This window comes from Alosa alosa, chromosome 11 (assembly GCF_017589495.1).
Source record: "Alosa alosa isolate M-15738 ecotype Scorff River chromosome 11, AALO_Geno_1.1, whole genome shotgun sequence".
NCBI classification, from domain to species: domain Eukaryota; kingdom Metazoa; phylum Chordata; class Actinopteri; order Clupeiformes; family Clupeidae; genus Alosa; species Alosa alosa.
The window spans coordinates 22,346,040-22,365,864 of NC_063199.1; the positions used below are offsets into that span (position 1 = coordinate 22,346,040).

At 47.4% G+C, this 19,825-nt stretch overlaps 2 protein-coding genes across 2 annotated transcripts in view; one reads left to right on the forward strand and one right to left on the reverse strand.

Annotated features, from left to right (window-relative positions):
• Positions 1-150, reverse strand: part of mapk8ip2 (mitogen-activated protein kinase 8 interacting protein 2) — a 12,068-nt gene extending 11,918 nt beyond the window's left edge. The window contains exon 1 of the mRNA XM_048256123.1: positions 1-150. This exon is cut by the window's left edge and continues 749 nt beyond it. Within this exon, the coding sequence (XP_048112080.1) occupies positions 1-150 (150 nt within the window).
• A 15,019-nt stretch (positions 151-15,169) lies between these two features.
• LOC125302970 (gastricsin-like) lies at positions 15,170-19,592 on the forward strand. Its single transcript, XM_048256385.1, has 9 exons — positions 15,170-15,225; positions 15,583-15,727; positions 16,234-16,351; positions 16,642-16,760; positions 16,999-17,198; positions 18,263-18,379; positions 18,744-18,891; positions 19,087-19,197; positions 19,440-19,592. The coding sequence occupies exons 1-9, from the start codon at positions 15,170-15,172 to the stop codon at positions 19,590-19,592; spliced, it is 1,167 nt and encodes a 388-aa protein (XP_048112342.1).
• The last annotated feature ends 233 nt before the right edge of the window (positions 19,593-19,825 follow it).

Here is a 19,825-nt window from a genome sequence, read left to right on the forward strand (position 1 = left end):
CGTCTCGGAGATGGACGAGATCATGTGACTGACCACCGGCCCGCCACAGGCGAACGCTGCCTCCAGCTCGCCCTCCACGTCCGAGTCTGAGCCGGGCGAGCTCAGGTCGTCGCTGTTGCGTCCCGTCCATCGCCGTAGCGCCGTGTTCATGGGGCTGATGCCCGGTCCGACGAGGGCTAAGTGAGTCGCCAACGCAACGGCGCCGCGGCGTCCGGGCTGCCGTGGCGGTCAGCCTCAGGGATGGCCTCGGAGCGGCTGGACGAAACGTAGCTGGAGAAGGACGCGGCCTCGCTGCGCTCGATGCAAGGGAACTCCACGTAGCCTCCAGTGACCGGACCCACGTAGTCGTCGCCGTCAAACACGCGGTCCAGTTCGACGTCGGACAGCGGCGTTTGCGCCTCGTCCTCGCCCTCCTCGCTGTTGCCTAGTGGCGCCGTGGACGACAGACACTTACTGGTGCCGTCCAGTGTCATGTCGTTGTCCGGGTCGGGGTCATCGGCCGTCTCCGTGGTGATGGTGTAGGTGTCGTTGGTGCGCGAGCGGCACGGCCGGCAGCGGCCGTTGAGGGCGTGGTCCACCTCTGTGTCCGAGCACTGTGATTCGTCAGCTGTGGGAGCGTCAGAGGCCGTCCTCAAATCATGAGAGTCAGGGCCACCGCAGGACTTATGCTGACCGAAGGAACCTGAGGAGAGACAGACAGGGAGACAGACAGGGAGACAGACAACAAAATGAAGTGAAGAAGTGGGAAAATATTTTTTTTTTTTTTCATATAATAGAAAGAGATGATATAAGGAGCAGAGGAGAGATTTGGGAGGACAACAAGAAATCCAAGAAGCTATTTATGGATGAGAGGAAGAGAAGAGGAGAGGAAGAGATTTGAGGATGAGAGGAAGAGAAGAGGAGAGGAAGAGATTTGAGGATGAGAGGATGAGAGGAAGAGAAAGAAGAGATTTGAGGATTAGGATAAAGGAGAAGAGATAAGGGAAAAGAGGTTGAGGGACAGAGTGAAGAGAAGAGGAGAGGAAGAGATTTGAGGATGAGAGGAAGAGAAGAGGAGAGGAAGAGATTTGAGGATGAGAGGAAGAGAAGAGGAGAGGAAGAGATTTGAGGATAGAGAGGATGAGGAGAGAGAGCAGCAGAGACTGACAACACACTGTTGATTGTCCGATCAATTACCAGTTCAAGGGCACGTTTCTTGTCGTTACGTATGGACGGACGTCAAACACCCTCTGTAATAACGTTGTTTACATTACAAAACAAACAACAAACAATTATGGGCAATGCCGTCATGGTCACAAAAATTGTCATATATGGCATGTTGTCTAGGCTTTACAAACATTCTACGACATTGATGGGATGTTGTTTTGTGTTACCAAACAGCAACATCATGGGCATGTTCTTTATGTTTACAAACAGATATATCATGGGCATGTTGTTTATGTTTACAAACAGCTATATCATGGGCATGTTCTTTATGTTTACAAACAGTGACATCATGGGCATGTTGTTTGTGTTTACAACCAGCCGCATGTTGTTTGTTTGTTTGTTTGTTTGTGTTGATGGGCATCTGGGGGGGGAGGGGGTTCCTGTGCGCCCTCTTTACCGTATTCGGGCCTCTCTCTCCTGTTCCCCTCAAAGTCGTACAGGAGGGGGCGTCCAGGGGACTGCGCCTGGTTGGGGGGAGTACCTTTGGCTTGGGCCTTGATGGTGGGGCCGACCGTGCAAGAGCCCGTCACATGGGTGCTGTCCTCCAGACACGAGTGGGTGGGAGAAAGACGGCCTGCAAGACACACACACACACACACTTTTATTGCATGCACGCGACTATCGCACACATGCATGCATTACAATAACACGACAACACACATTGACAAAGCAGGTCATTTGTCCACCCACATTTATTACTGGGACACAATGACTCCACTGGCATCTCACACACCTACAGGGGGAAATTCAATCAAATCTGCATATTAAAGTTGTTAGTGATGCAAACACTCATCTGCTGTTTAGAGACACTTGATGCACTCAGATTATCCCTCCCCAGAGAGATGTCTACCCACACACACACACACAGACAGACACACACACACACAAACACACACACACACTCACATGTGCACATACACGCGCACGCACACACACACACACACACACAACACACACACACACACACTATAGCTGGGCTAGGGACACTATGGCAGAGACAGTCAGGGGAGGCTGGTGTTAGACTCACAGACATACACACTCACACACACGCACACACCCTGCAGCTAGCTAGGGCTAGTCGGGACGGAAACGGTCAGTGCAGGCATGTGAGACTTGCCGACAGTGATAGAGATGATCTGAGACAGCCACACTGACATAATTATACTCTACACACACTAACACTCAGCTCTAACAACCAACATGCTCACTTACACACTATCACTCATCTCCAATAACTCTCTTTCTCTCTCTCTCTCTCTCACACACACACACACACACACACACACACACACACACACACACACACACACACACACACACACACACACACACACACACACACACACACACACATCATCTCCAATACTCTTCTTTTCTTCTCTCACACACACACACACACACACACACACACACACACACACACAAGCACTCGTCTCCAATAACTAACTCCCTCATATCAGTTCTGAAAGCTCCTCATTAAATCTTCACACAGTCTTCAGTCTGCTGAACTTTTTCATTAGCGAGTCTTTTATGTATAAGTATACCAACCAGTGAGCTCACACACACACACACACACACACACACACACACACACACACACACACACACACACACACACACACACACACACACACACACACACACACACACACACACACACACACACACACACACACACACACACACACACGTGCAATACACCCGCACTTATAGCTGATTAGCAGCTCACCTATGCTGGCGTTAATGTCTCCTATTAAATGACTACAGATGCAGATACCAGATACAGATACTACCTGTCTCTACAGGAGCCTTCTACTGAGTTTACCGCATTAAGAGTCCAGCATGCGTTATAACGGACCCACAACAGAGTCCAGCGTGCGTTATAATAACAGACCCACAACAGAGTCCAGCGTGCGTTATAACAGATCCTGCACATGGTGAATAATAGAAAAGATATCTTCATTGAACTTCACAGGTATCTTTTCTACTATTCTCAAAGCCTTATGCTACTCACATGCCCACACGCACGCACATACACACATGCAAACACACACACACACACACTCATCTCTAATAACTCACACACATCAAACACAGACAGACACACACACACACACACTAATCTCTAATAACTCTCTCTCACACACTCTCTCTCACACACACATACACACACACACACACACACACACACACACACACACACACACACAGAAAGGCTTCCATGACTGGAAATTAGGTTTCTGCAGTGAGACCGTAGATGTTCTCAAATCACATTGGCGGATTAAAGCTCAATTATGATAATGGTGATTAGGGTGTCAGCCAGACTCTTTGTGGATCTAAAGCTCTAGCAAATGCAATCACACACACACACACACACACACACACACACACACACACACACACACACACACACGACGCGCACACACACACACACACACACACACACACACAGAGCATGATGGTATACACACACATACACACACTCTCGCAAAGCCACATGTCCACTTAAACACACATCACCAACAGACAGAAAAACGCACACACACACGTCAGACACAGGCACGTGTCTGCTCACACACAGCTGAAGTGAGCTGTTGATTGGTTAGTGGAGTGAGCTGCCTTTGCCATAGCAACAGAGGCTGAGTGCCATGTGCGCTGTGATTGGTTGAGAGGAGGGGGATCCCATACTCACTCTGAGACGTGGGGTTCCGAAGGGAGTCTTGCCAGCTGGGCTTACGTGGAGAAACACCACTGTTATTATTCAACGAGTCCTGTCACACACACACACACACACACACACACAAACACACACACACACAGGGAGAGAAGGAGAGAGTGGTTAGACTGACAAATAGCATGTGACTGTGGGAGGGGAGTGGCTTGAAGGTCGTGTTTTGGTGTTTGTTTGTGTGTATGTGTGTAAAGGTAGACATCAGGTTTGCATATGTGTGTGTGTGTGTGTGTGTGTGTGTGTGTATGTGTGTGTTTGTGTGTGTACCTGTGAGACTGTAGATGTGAGGTTGAGTGTGGTGGGCCGGCTCTTGAGTGAAGGGGAGGGGGGCGGAGACTCAGAGGGGGAGGGAGGAGCCTCAGGATCCTCTTCCTCATGCCATCTCCTTCATCCCGGTCATCCCATCATCTCAAACCCCGGAAGTCATCCCTGGAAGACAACCCGGGTGGGTGGAACCATTCTTCTCAAGGATCCGCCAGTCCCTGAGGAGGTATAGGATTTTAGGAGATATATACATATACATAGGATATATATATATAGAGAGGTTAGGGATATGATTAGGGTTTAGGGATATTTATAAAAAGGATAGGATATATATAGGGTTTATTATATTATTATATGTATATATTTATATAGGGAGATATATGATAGAGAGGGATATGGTTTTATATATTTATAAAGGGGAAATTTATTTATTTATATATTATTATAGGATATATTACATATATAGATATATATATATAGATATAGGGGAGATATATATTTAGGGAGAAAGGAGAGGAGAGAGGGGAGAAGAGAGGGAGGGAGGAGAGGAGAGTAGGAGAGAGGGAGAGAGTGGAAAAGAGAGGGAGAAAGGAGAGGAGAGGGAGAGAGGGGAAAATAGAGGGAGAGGGGAGAGGAGAGAGGGAAGGAGGGAAGGAGGGAAGGGGTTAAGAGTAGAGAGATGGAGGGAGAGAGGGGGAGAGATATAATAATTATGATTAGTATATAAGAGGTGTAATGAAGTTTCCTCTTTTACTCTTTCACAACTCACTGAACACAGGACAATATCCTCCCTAGCAAAAAATGGTGTATGTGTGTGTATTTGTGTGTGTGTGAGTGTATGTGTGTGTGTGTCTGTGTCTGTGAGTGTGTGTGTGTATGTGAGTGAGTGTGAGTGTGAGTGTGAGTGTGAGTGTGAGTGTGTGTCTTCACATATGTCCGTCCTCATCTTCAAATCTGTGAATCAACCTCTGCCCGGTAGATGCCCAATGGATGCCCACGGGGTGGATGCCCATCAGGTGCATTAAGGCGCTTGTGTTTTACTGAATGTGCTGAGTGGGCTACTTAACCAGTGCTGACCACTCCAGACAGCAGCACACATTGAAAACACACACACACACACACACACTCACACACACACACACACACATATATACACACAGACACACACACACACACACACAGACACACACACACACACACACACACACACACACACACACACACACACACACACACACTGGACACACACACAGATATTAAAACATCAGAGTCACACTGACGGTAAACATCAATAACATCAACGGGAGCGAGAGGAAAGAGAGGGGGAGGAGAGAGAAATGTGTGTGTGTGTGTGTGTGTGTGTGTGTGAGAGAGAGAGAGAGAGAGAGAGCAACACCGAGACAGAATCGATTCTCTAATTTTAAAATTTTTGCCTGCATGTGTGTGTGTGTTTGTGTGTGTTCGTGTGTTTGTGTGTGTGAGTGTGTGTGTCCAGACGGCTGAAGATTAAACAAGTGAGCCATAAGGGTTGCAACGCAGTAGCCCACTTCAGAGAATCTATAGTCTGTTCCAAGCTGCAGTGGCTCAGTGACAACAGATCTGGCCTTCACAGCATCCCAGAATGCTCAATCGAGCAGAGAACAAAATCACAGCTGAGTTCAGCCTGGTCCAGCTGCGTCAGGCCTGCTCAATCGAGTGGAGAACAAGACCACAACATCTCAGAGTTCAGCCTGGTCCAGCTGCGTCAGGCCTGCTCAATTGAGTGAAGAAAAATTATTTGACCCTGAATGACCATATCCAGCCGGCTCAACTATAAGAGCATTTCAGAGACAAGCAACAGGGGTGAGTGGACCAATCAGACACCTCTTCACACACCTGGGTTAGGTGCCTCTGGCTGTCAGGATGAGATGATGACATCACCTCATCAAACTCCACACGCACACACACACACACACACACACACACACACACACACGCACACACACACACACACACACACACACACACATACAGTACACACACACACACACACACACACACACATACAGTACACACACACACACACACACACACACACACACACACATACAGACACACACACACACACACACACACACACACACATACAGTACACACACACACACACACACACACACACACACACACACACACACACACACACACATACAGTACACACACACACACACATACAGTACACACACACACACACACACACACACACATACAGTACACACACACACACACTGACATGCGACGCGACGACGCGACGACGCGTGACGCGACACACACACACACACACACACACACACACACACACACACACACACACACACACACACACACACACACACACACACACACACACACACACACACACAGAAAGACTGCAGAATATATTTCTCTCCATTTCCATGCCTCCCCTCCTCTTCCTCTGTGGAGTCTGCTGACTGCAGCAGAAGTTCTCCAGTACACTAAGCTGAATAAACCTGCCTGACGAAGGGGAAAGACAGGGGAGGTCAGTGTGTGTGTGTGTGTGTTGTGTGCGTGTGTGCGTGCGTGTGTGTTTAAGACAGACAAGAGAAAGAAAGAGTGAGAGAAAGAGAAGAGAATGAGATAAATACTTTCTAGTGTGTCTTTTACAAGGAACAGCAGAACCACAATCTTTTTTGTATCCAGTGATCCAAAGACAAAGACAATTCCAAACCCGTCGGTGAATGAGGGAGGCCTTAATTAAATCCATTTGATTAAAGACTCCCCGTCACCCATGAGGTAACAGCACAGCCATGCAGAGGGGGAACACTACACACACACACACACACACGCAAACACACTCACCACACACACACATACAGACACACACATGCAATTACACACACACACACTGGAGAGCAAACAAACACCAACATGTACAGTCTTACTTCTGAGACACACCCAACCCCAGAAGTTGTTGCTACACACACACACACACACACACACACACACACACACACACACACACACACACACACACACACACACACACACAGCCCCAATCACTGCTGTCCCTGATACACACACACACCCTCATCAATAAATCAGGAGGGAGAAGGGGGCTGAAAGATAAAGTTAGAGAGTTAGTTAGAGAGGGAGGGGGAGAGAGAGAGACAGAGGGAGAGAGAAGGAGAGAGAGAGAGAGAACGCAAGAGAGGGAGTCAGGGGGAGAGAGAGAGTTAACATGAGAGAGAGCTGGTGAGAGAGGGATACAGAGACAGAGAAAGATGGATGGGAGGGTCCAGCAGCTCCAAAAGAGAGCATGCCCTACTAAACACTTGTCCCCAGCTCACAGAGAGAAAAGAGAGAGAGAGAGAGGAAGAGAGAGAGTGTGGGTGAGAGAGAGCGTGGAGAGCACGAGAGAGTGAGATGTAGGGGAGGGTATAGCAGAGCCAAAAGAGAGCACTTGTCCCCAGCTCACAGAGAGAGAGAGAGAGTGAGAGAGAGAGAGAGAGAGCGTGAGAGAGAGAGAGGAAGAGAGAGTGTGAGAGTGAGATGGAGGGGAGGGTACAGCAGCTCCAACAGAGAGCATATGTCCCCAGCTCACAGAGAGAGAGAGTGAGAGAGAGGGGGAGGGGGGGAGAGCATGAGAGAGTGAGATGGAGGGGAGGGTACAGCGGCTCCAAAAGAGAGCACTTGTCCCCAGCTCACAGTGCGGCCCCATTTGTGCTGCTGGAGGAGGACTGTGCTCACTGCAGCAGCTCTGCACACCGCTCCACTCTGACTCCAGATCTGTCAGAGCAGGACAGCTTCTCACCATCACTACGGCCAACACAACACACGCTAACACAGAGCCTTAAGAGTGATGTCCCCCCTCTCTCCTCTCTCTCTCTCTCTCTATCTCTCTCTCTCCCACACTCACACACACACACTCGTAGCAGACAGACAGGGGGAAGTGCTGCATTGCAGGTTTTCTCTGGAAGTAAAGACCTAATTCACAGCAGTGAGACACTGAGGAGCCCAGATCTGTTTCTGTATGCATCTTCTAGAACAGTTCTATCGGGGTCAATTATGTGCCAGGGGTCTTCTAGATCAGTTCTAACAGGGTCAAATATGAGCCTGGGGTCTTCTAGATCAGTTCTAACGGGGTCAAATATGAGCCCTGGTCTTCTAGAACAGTTCTAACGGGGTCAATTATGTGCCAGGGGTCTTCTAGATACGTTTTGACTGGGTCAGGTAGGATCTTGGGTCTTCTAGAACAATTCTAACGGGATCACATATGATTCTGGGTCTTCTAGATCAGACCTAATGGAGTCAAATAGGATCCTGGGTCTTCTAGAACAGTTCTAATGGGGTCTAATATGAGCCCTGATGTTCTAGATCAGTTTTAACTGAGTCAAATATGTGCCTATGGGGAAGCTACAAGAGGGGCCTCTTTCTCTCCTCCTTTACCCTTTTATGCAACTCCACCACAGTTAATTTCATTTCATTATCTGGACCCATAATAGCCAGACAGGTACATTTGGTTTGCAAATTGGGGTCCAGTCCTTTGTAAAACATACCAATAGAACACAATAGAGTAGAATAGAATAGAGTATAACAGAACAGAACAGAACCAAATAGAATAGAATAGAACATAATAGATAATAGATCTTCATACTTCATTTGCACGCATCACACACACACACACACACACACACACACACACACACATACTGTTTATCATGCTGATTGATAGTGGTTTACTGTGATGCCATGTGAAAATGTATGTGTACTGAGTTATGGTTTTGATCTCAGGTTTAAGCAAATGAACAGTAGACTCATTGCCATACGTTAAACAAGGCTCGATAAACACCATGTGTTCCATCTGCGGGTGAAGACATATCAGTACCATATAATATGATACATAACCTCCCTCTCAAATCATTCTTGATGAATCCCTTGCTGCAATGCAATACAAAATGAATGAATGCCACTGCAGACATAATAGCACATCTGAGCTTAGATGCCACAGAAGCATAATCTTCCATTCTTCCATTCTCCTGGCAAATGTACGATCACTGGACAACAAAATGGATTACATACGACTGCTGAGATCAACGAACCGGACAGTGAGTAACTGCTGTGTGCTCGTCTTCACTGAGACTTGGTTAAATGACAACATTCCGGACTCTGCTGTACAACTGGAGCAGCTAGCATGCTATCGAGCAGACAGGGCCATTGTAAAGGGAGGAAAATCACGAGGAGGAGGAATCTGTGTTTACATCCGTGACGAATGGTGCCGGGACACTATAGTAGTATGAACACTGCTCACCACTGGCGGAGTTTATGATCATAAAGTGCCATCCTTTTTACCTGCCAAGGGAAATTACTGCAATTCTGCTAGTCGCAGTATACATCCCGCTTACCAACAATAACAGCGATAGGAACACGGCTCTTAGTGACCTGTACCAGGCTGTCAGTGAACAACAGACGGCACACCCAGACGGTTTCACCATCTTCGCTGGAGATTTTAACCATGCAGATCTTAAAACTGTTCTTCCAAAGCTACACCAGCATGTTGATTTTCCAACAAGAGGAGACAACATCCTGGACCTGGTCTACACTACACACAAAGGAGCATACAAAGCCACCCCCCTCCCCCTCATTGGACTTTCTGACCATATCACTGTTATGCTAATGCCTGCATACAGACAAAGAGTGAAAGCAAACAAACCGGTTCGCAAGCAGGTAAAAGTGTGGCCTGAGGGAGCCTCTGATGCTCTTCAAGACTGCTTTGACACAACAGACTGGGAAACGTTTAAGCAGGCAGCCACTTACAACAACCAGACAGACATAGAGGAGTATACAGACACTGTAACCTCTTACATCACCAAGTGCATTGATGATGTGACCCACACAAAAGACATCATCACTCGGGCTAACTGGAAGCCATGGCTGACAGAGGATGTCCTCAGGCTGCTGTGGGCCAGAGACAAAGCCTACAGAGCTGGGGATGAAGCTGGCATGAGAACAGCGAGAGCCAACCTGTCCCGTGGCATCAAGGAAACAAAAAAAGAAAATACACTCACAAGATAACCACCCACTTCAAAGACAGCAGGAACGCACAAAGCCTATGGCAGGGCATTCAGGCCATCACGGACTACAAGCCCGCGCCACAGAGCTGTGAGAGCAACATCCCTCTGCTCAACAATCTGAACGGCTTCTTTGCTCGCTTTAAAGCACAAAACAGCACTTGCCCACAGAAGACCCCTCCCCCTCCACACGAGCAGCCCCTGTGCCTCTCTGCCGACAGCGTGAAGAGGACACTTGCTGCTATCAACACCGTGAAGGGGCAGCAGGCCCAGACAACATCCCAGGTCAGCGCTGAGGAGCTTAAGGATGTCTTCACAGACATCTTTAACACTTCCCTGAAGCAAGCCATCGTCCCATCATGTTTCAAAGCTGCCACCATCATACCTGTGCCGAAGAAAACTGCTCCATTCTGCTTCAATAATTACCGCCCCGTGGCACTGACACCCATCATCATGAAGTGCTTTGAGCGGCTTGTCATGTCACACATCAAATCCATTCTCCCCCACCCTGGACCCCCTTCCAGTTTGCATACCGAGCCAAACGGTCCACAGAGGATGCAATCTGCTCTGCCCTCCACCCAGCCCTCACCCACCTGGAAAAAAGAGACTCATATGTGAGATTGCTGTTTATAGACTTCAGTTCTGCATTCAACACCATAATTCCACAACAACTCATCTGCAAACTTGACAAACTTGGACTCAGTACCTACCTCTGCAACTGGCTACTGGACTTCCTCTGTCAGAGGCCTCAAGTAGTACGTGTTGGCAAAATATCTCAAGCAGCATCACACTGAGCACGGGGCCCCAAGGCTGCGCAGGCTCAGTCCGCTGCTCTTCACCCTGCTGACACATGACTGCACTGCAACCTACAGCAACAACCACATAGTGAAATTTGCTGACGACACAATCTCTGGTGGGTCTCATCACCAAGGGCTTACTTTAGACTCACAGGTTTACAGGTGCAGGGAGGTCGAACCTTCTGACCACGTTGGGCAGAGGTCACACCCAACACCTGCCACTGACCATCGACGGTGCTGTAGTGGAGAGGGTGAGCAGCACCAAATCCTGGGGTGCACATCAGTGAAGACCTCTCCTGGACCACCAACACTGCATCACTGAAGAAAGAAAGCTCCGCCTGTACTTGCTGCGGAAACTCAGGAAAGCAAATGCTCCACCAGCCATCATGACCACATTCTACCGAGGCACCATTGAGAGCATCCCCTCCAGCTGTATCGCTGTGTGGGCGGAAGCTGCACTGAATACAACAGGAGTTTCCTGCAGCGATAGTGAACACAGCTGGAAGGATTATTGGTGCTTCACCCCCCTTCCTGAAGGACATTTACACCTCCCACCTCACCAAGAAGGCTGCACTACAATTGTGAGTGATGCAAGTCACCCCGCCACAATTTGTTTGACCTACTGCCCCTCTGGGAAGAGATACAGAAGCCCGCGCCCCGCAAGACCACCAGACTCACCAACAGCTTCATACACCAGGCTGTTAAGATGCTGAACTCCCCTCCCCTCCACCCTCAGCTACATAACATCCTGGACTTTGGACCCACAATGGCTGCCTTGCACTACCTTCCACTTGCACTACTCCAATTTCCACTTGTACACTTGCACACTTTGCAACTTGTTGTTGTTGTCCTGTCTACTGGATGCACAATTGCACAATTTCAACCCAAATTTTGCTGCTCTTATTTCTTCATTGTATGCACAATTGCACTTCAAATTTTATTTTTTTCCTTTATTTTATATTGTTTACTTGAATGTTATGTTTGTCTGTGGACCTAATTGGTAAAATATGTCTTGTCTCCACAGTGGGATAGTGGGAAACGTAATTTCGATCTCTTTGTATGTCTTGACGTGAAGAAATTGACAATAAAGCAAACTTTGACTTTGACTTTGACTTGATCTTGGGTGTGAAGCTGTTTTTCTGCTGTCTCTATCCTTTCATAAATCTTGCATTCACAAACTGCACAATACAAGCAGATATGAGTTGCATTACTGGATACAGCACCTTAAAATGGCATACAAACATTGACTCTTTTTCCAACTTAAATAGTGTTTATCTGGATATCAGGAGTTAGAGCCACGTTGGCCTTAATAAGATAAGTTAAGGCTTTATTTATTTTCCATTTCTGACATTGATTGGTCATGTTCTGCAGATACACAGCCATAGTAATGACCTTTGTGTCAGCGTTTAGTTAAGGCTATGGTCAATATACCAGATCTATTTCCTGTAGGGAAACAAATAAATAGACGCCCCACTCTTAAAACAACAGTCAGAATAAGGTAAACAACAGTCAGATTAAGGTAAACAGGCTGAACACACATAAAATGGAAAATATCCATATCCATCCATACCTGTGTCTGGTATAGGATTGTGCCCTCTGCAGTGAGAAAAGATTGTTTTTATTTGATTATAAGTCCATTTAGCAGCCGCGGGCCCACTGGTTAGCACTCTGGACTTGTAACCGAGGGGGCCGGTTCGAGCCCCCACCAGTGGGCCGCAGCTGAAGTGCCCCTTGAGCAAGATACAAACATTGACCTACTTTTTCCAACTTAAATAGTGTTTATCTGGATATCAGGAGTTAGAGCCACGTTGGCCTTAATAAGATAAGTTAAGGCTTTATTTATTTTCCATTTCTGACATTGATTGGTCATGTTCTGCAGATACACAGCCATAGTAATGACCTTTGTGTCAGCGTTTAGTTAAGGCTATGGTCAATATACCAGATCTATTTCCGACAGGGAAACAATAAATAGACGTCCCACTCTTAAACAACAGTCAGAATAAGGTAAACAACAGTCAGATTAAGGTAAACAGGCTGAACACACATAAAAAATGGAAAAATATCCATATCCATCCATACCTGTGTCTGGTATAGGATTGTGTTCTCTGCAGTGAGAAAAGATTGTTTTTTATTTGATTATAAGTCCATTTAGGGGCAGCCGTGGCCCACTGGTTAGCACTCTGGACTTGTAACCGGAGGGTTGCCGGTTCGAGCCCCGACCAGTGGGCCGCAGCTGAAGTGCCCTTGAGCAAGGCACCTAATCCCTCACTGCTCCCCGAACGCCGCCATTGTAGCAGGCAGCTCACTGTGCCGGGATTAGTGTGTGCTTCACCTCACTGTGTGTTCACTGTGTGCTGTGTATGTTTCACTAATTCACAGATTGGTGCAGAGACCAAATTTCCCTCACGGGATCAAAAAAGTATATATACTTATACTTATACTTAAAAGCAATGCCTTCCATTTCACTTAAAAACATCTTCCTTAAGCACAAATGTTCTTCTTGATTGCAGAACCACATCCCTTTATAATAAAACCCTCTTCAATATAAAACATGTATTATGGTACATTACTGATAATAAAACCCTCTCCATCTATAAAAAGCATTTAAGGAGGATTTGTCACAAATAATGAAACAAAGCTGAGCTGGCCAACACACACACACACAAAGAGTCAATACAAACATTGACTCTTTTTCCAACTTAAATAGTGTTTATCTGGATATCAGGAGTTGGCCTTAATAAGATAAGATAAGGCTTTATTTATTTTCCATTTCTGACTTTGATTGGTCATGTTCTGCAGATGCACAGCCATAGTAATGACATTTGTGTCAGCATTTAGTTAAGGCTATGGTCAATATACCAGATCTATTTCCGACAGGGAAACAACAAATAGACGTCCCACTCTTAAACAACAGTCAGAATAAGGTAAACAACAGTCAGATTAAGGTAAACAGGCTGAACACCCATAAAAATGGAAAAATATCCATATCCATCCATACCTGTGTCTGGTATAGGATTGTGTTCTCTGCAGTGAGAAAATATTGTTTTTTTATTTGATTATAAGTCCATTTATAAAAGCAATGCCTTCCATTTCACTTAAAAACATCTTCCTTAAGCACAAATGTTCTTCTTGATTGCAGAACCACATCCCATTATAATAAAACCCTCTTCAATATAAAACATGTATTATGGTACATTACTGATAATAAAACCCTCTCCATCTATAAAAAGCATTTAAGGAGGATTTGTCACAAATAATGAAACAAAGCTGAGCTGGCCAAAACATAAGGCCGCATCCTGCATGGAGCGAACACACACACACACACACACACACACACACACACACACACACACACACACACACACACACACACACACACACACACACACACACACACACACACACACACACACACACACACATACAATCAAACATGGGGCACCTGCATGTGATTCAAACGAACACATTAGGCCGCATCATGCATGGGGTACCTGCATATGATTCAAAATGCGACGTTAGTTTTAGTGTGTGTGCTTTCATGAACTCCTATGAGTCCTACTGTCCTCCTCTGCTCAGAATAACAACAAAACAATAAATGATCACTGCTGCACATCAGCTCATAGTTATGCGCTCTCTCTCTCTGAGTAAGTGTCTCCACTTCTAATCACAAGTCAATCAAGTGTCTAATCACAAAGTCTGTGTTGAGTGTGTTGTCCAATCAAAGTGCCTTTATTATCAAAGCTCCCACCACAAGTACTTGCATGCATGTACTTTTCTAATCAACGCGAGCATGGACACACACACACACATACACACACACACACACACACACACACACACACACACACACACACACACTAAAACATACAGTAGGCAAAATCTCGTATCCTGCTGATATATATTATATAAATTGCTGTCTCAGGGGACAGAGAGAGAGAGAGGGAGGTCACAGAGACCCAGGTGTGTGTGTGTGTGTGTGTGTGTGTGTGTGTGTGTGTGTGTGTGTGTGTGTGTGTGTGAGTTGTAGGCCGCTGTGTTGGCTATATAAGAGCACCAGTCTCCTCCCAGGAGCTGCTGTGCTGTGGAGCAGAGAGAGAAGAGCCACCATGAAGAGTCTGATCATCATTCTGGCTTTGGCCGTCATGTCTGAGGCCCTGCACAGGTATGTCTTTCTCTCTCACACACAAACACACACACACACACACACACACACACACACACACACACACACACACACACACACACACACACACACACACAGGTGTCCCCCACTCTAGCCTTCATCTTACCCTATACACCACCACACCAATAGCTGTGTACAGGGTGTCTATATACAGTACACAACCTGGTGTATCACAGGTGGACTGCAGGTGAAGTTACTATTTTATTGCACCTGACGGATTTAGATTGGCAAAATATAGAGTCTTCAAAAGATTTCTAATACATTTGTGTATGTGCCTGTGTGTGCCTGTGTGTGTGTGTGTGTGTATGTGTGTGTGTGTGTGTGTGTGTTTCCCAGGGTGCCTCTGGTGAGGGTGAAGTCCATGAGGCAGAAGCTGATGGAGAGGGGAGTGAGGGTCCCCTACACTGACCCCGCCCTCAAGTACCAGCCCCCCGAGATCCTCGCCACCTCCACCATTGACCCCATGAGCAACTACATGGACGTAAGTATGTGTGTATGTGTGTGTGTGTGTGTGTGTGTGTGCCCCTAAATCTCCACCATTGACCTCATGAGCAACTACATGGACAAAAAAGAGTGTGTGTGTGTCTGTGTGTCGACCCCATGAGCAACTACATGGATGTAAGTGTGTGTGTGTGTGTGTGTGTGTGTGTGTGTGTGTGTGTGTGTGTGTGTTACTTACACTTGCTGTGCATCACCCAGAGCTGCTACAACTTAAAGGTGGATAAAGTAAGCCCCCCCTCCTTTGTAAAGTGCTTTGGGCATCTAGATAAAGCGCCTGTATCAATGTGAAATGCTGTTTCTGCACTGTGTATTGTACTATTGTGCTGGTATTTTATTGTTTGCATGCTTCATCAGAAGTGTAAACAAATGCATGAAATGACATTTGGTAAAATAAGCTTTGGTAAGTTTGCAGCGATGGCAGAGAAAGCATGTGGGTCCTGTGGGTGAGCCTGGCACTGACGCACTGATGCCACGTTGTGCCTGTAGATGGAGTACTACGGCGCCATCTCCATCGGCACCCCTCCCCAGTCCTTCCAGGTGCTCTTCGATACCGGCTCCTCCAACCTGTGGGTGGACTCTGTGTACTGCAACACCCAGGCCTGCAGTAAGTCTCGCCCTCACAGGCCACCGTAGACAAAGGGTGCAGTTCCTCAGTGCTCCTCTCTGTCATGGAGCTCTCTTTCTCTCTCTCTCTCTCTCTCTCTCTCTCTCTCTCTCCCTCTCTCTCTCTGTGTGTGTGTGTGTGCCCCTAATCTGGGCATATATGCACACCTGTACATTGTGTGTGTATATGTGTTTGTGTGTGATTATTATTATTTTATTGTTTATTTATCACTATGTGTATGTGTGCGTGTGTGTGTGCGTGTGTGTGTGTGTGTGTGTGTGGATCTCCAGCCAGCCACACCCAGTTCAACCCCCAGCAGTCCTCCACCTGGTCCAGCTCTGGTCAGACCTTCTACCTGCCCTACGGAGCCGGTAGCCTGTCCGGTCAGTTCGGCTATGACACCGTCAACGTAAGCGCATCCCTCTCTCTCACACACACACACACACACACACACACATACACACACACACACACACACACACACACACACACTTAGGAGACAGGCTCACGTTAGACACTAGGCCAGTTGGGCCTGTAAAACACCTACTACTGTCAGCTTTGGTGCCCCCTGCTGGTTGCCCTTGAGTTTCTTCTCTGCTACCCCAGCAGCACCACCCTGACTTTGTGTGTCATCCCACCCCGTACAGCTCGCTGGCATTGTCATCACCAACCAGGAGGTGGGCATCAGCACCAACGAGCCCGGGCAGAACTTCGTGGTGGCAAACTTCGATGGCATCCTGGGCCTGGCCTACCCCGCCATCTCTGCAGGGCAGCAGACGCCCATCATGGACACCATGATGCAGCAGGGGCTACTGCAAGCCAACATGTTCGCCTTCTACTTGTCCGGGTAACCTCACCTGTCCTCCCCTGGCATGCCTGGCACACCTGGCCTCCCCTGCTGCAGCCGCCACACCTGTCACACCTGGTGCTGTTCCATCAGGCCTGCAGTCAGGCTTGTTCCTGCTCCAACTTGCACCTTGTCATATCTACCCTCCCCTGGCACAGCTCTGGCAAACATGGCACAACTGGTGCTGTTCCATTACCCCTGTGGTCCGGCTTGTACCTTGTCACACTTGCCCTCACCTACCCTTACCTGGCGCTACCCCCCACACCTGGTACAGTGGGTGCTATTCCATTACAGCGAACAGCTACAGTCACAGTGGCTCCTGTGACAATCCCCCACAGTCTGCTTTAGCAGTCAAGCCAGCTACTACCACAACCACCTTGAACCACATCTGTTACTATAGCAACCACCTAGAACCACATCTGCTACTATAGCAATCACTTAGAACCGCATCTGTTACTATAGCAACCTCCTAGAACCACATCTGTTACTATAACAACCACCTAGAACCACATCTGTTACTATAGCAACCACCTAGAACCACATCTGCTACTATAGCAATCACTTAGAACCGCATCTGTTACTATAGCAACCACCTAGAACCACATCTGCTACGATAGCAGCAACACTTTTAGTCATTCCTTCCCGTTGCCACCACCTACAGTACAGTCACACCTGTTACTAAAGAAACCCCCTACTGTCATACCTGCTGCCATACCAGTGACCTGCAGGTATTTCATCCTGACAGAATCCACAGTGCGTCATGAACATCTGAGGCCAGAATTATTCCTCTAAGGCAGTTTTAAAGTTACACCTGTGCTTCAACTCAGCAAGCTGCCAACATCCACACAATATATTCTCCCTTACCCTGCCGGAACAGCGGGAGTAGTTATAAATATCCAGGTGTATGTTTACTGATCACTAATTGGTGTGCGTGTGTGTGTGTGTGTGTGTTGACCAGTGAGTGTTGATTGGTGTTTGTTAACTGGTATGTTTCTGTTGTATACTGGTGTGTGATAACTGGTGTGTGTTAACCGGTGTGTGTTGTCATGTTTGTGGGGACATAGCGATCAGAGTGGGGGCAGCGAGGTGGCCTTTGGCGGAGTGGACCCCAACAAATACCAGGGCGATATCTACTGGACCCCCGTCACCTCTGAGAGCTACTGGCAGATCGGCATTGAGGGGTACGTGGAGCTCCTACCAGCGTCTTTTTAACTCACTACACTCTAAGAGCTTCTTCTATTTAGTAAACTGATGCAGCTTAATAATACAAGTATTTATAGGTATGTGTGTGTGTGTGTGTGTGTGTGTGTATGCATATACAGTCTCTGTGTATTCTGTGTGTACCTGTGTGTGTGTGGATGTGTGGGTGTATGCATGTGTGTGTGTGTGTGTGTGTGTGTGTGTGTGTGTGTGTGTGTGTGTGTGTGTGTGTGCGTGTGTGTGTGTGTGTGTCTGTCCGTGTGTGTGTGTGTCCATGTGTGTGTGTGTGTGTGTGTGTGTGTGTGTGCATGTGTGTGTGGACTTAATGATGTTCTTTCCCTCCAGATTCCAGGTGAACAATCAGGCCACTGATTGGTGTTCCCAGGGCTGCCAGGCCATCGTGGACACTGGCACGTCCATGCTGACTGCTCCCAGCCAGTTCATTAGCTACCTGATGCAGTCTTTCGGCGCTCAGCAGAACCAGTATGGACAGGTAGGCAGGAGCTAGCGTGCTAGCCTGTTAATGTTTACATGAGCACAGGTAGGTAAGAAAAGACTATCTAGAGAGTCTCTGAGATCTGTAATCTTTCTCTCTCCTCCTCCGTTTCTCCCTCTCTCTCTTTCTCCCTCTCTCTCTCTCTCTCTCTCTCTCTCTCTCTCCCTCCGTCTCTTGCCCCTTCTCTCATAGGCCACTGTTGACTGCAGCCAGGTGAACAGCTTGCCCACCCTGACCTTCACCATCAACGGAGTGGACTTCCCTCTGCCCCCCTCTGCCTACATCATCTCCGTAAGTCCGTCAGTCACCCCTGTCAGTCACACAAACTCAGATCCTCCTCAAGGATGTGAGCCGATCTGACCTTAACAGACTTAAAAGACTTTGGTGCTGGTGTGTGGGGTAGAAATAGAAAACGGTGGAAACCTAAGAAATTAAACATTGGTGGCAGAGTGAAACCAGAATTGATAATGGGCGATTAGGGTTCTAAATAACCATTCTTACATTCTGTTGCTTTAATGTGTTCTCTGATTGTCTTCCTGAATCAGGGTGAAAATGGATGCAGCGTTGCCATCACCCCCACCTATCTGCCCTCTCAGAACGGACAGCCCCTGTGGATTCTGGGAGATGTGTTCCTCAGGGAGTACTACTCTGTGTACGACCGTACCAACAACCGTGTGGGATTCGCCACCGCCGTCTAAACTCAACTGCTCGACCCTTAGATTGGGAGAGAAAACCACAACACCCATCTTGTCTGACCCATCCCATAGTCCATCTCACATCTTAGTGTCCACCACTGTCTTTGTGGAAACGCAGTTGTCATGACAGTTACATCTTACGGCGTTCCCATGGCAGCAGAGTGTGGTATTTAGGGAGACTAGAGAGGCTTTGTGGAAGAACCTTATCTTCTCATTCTAAAATAAAGTTGCCGTGG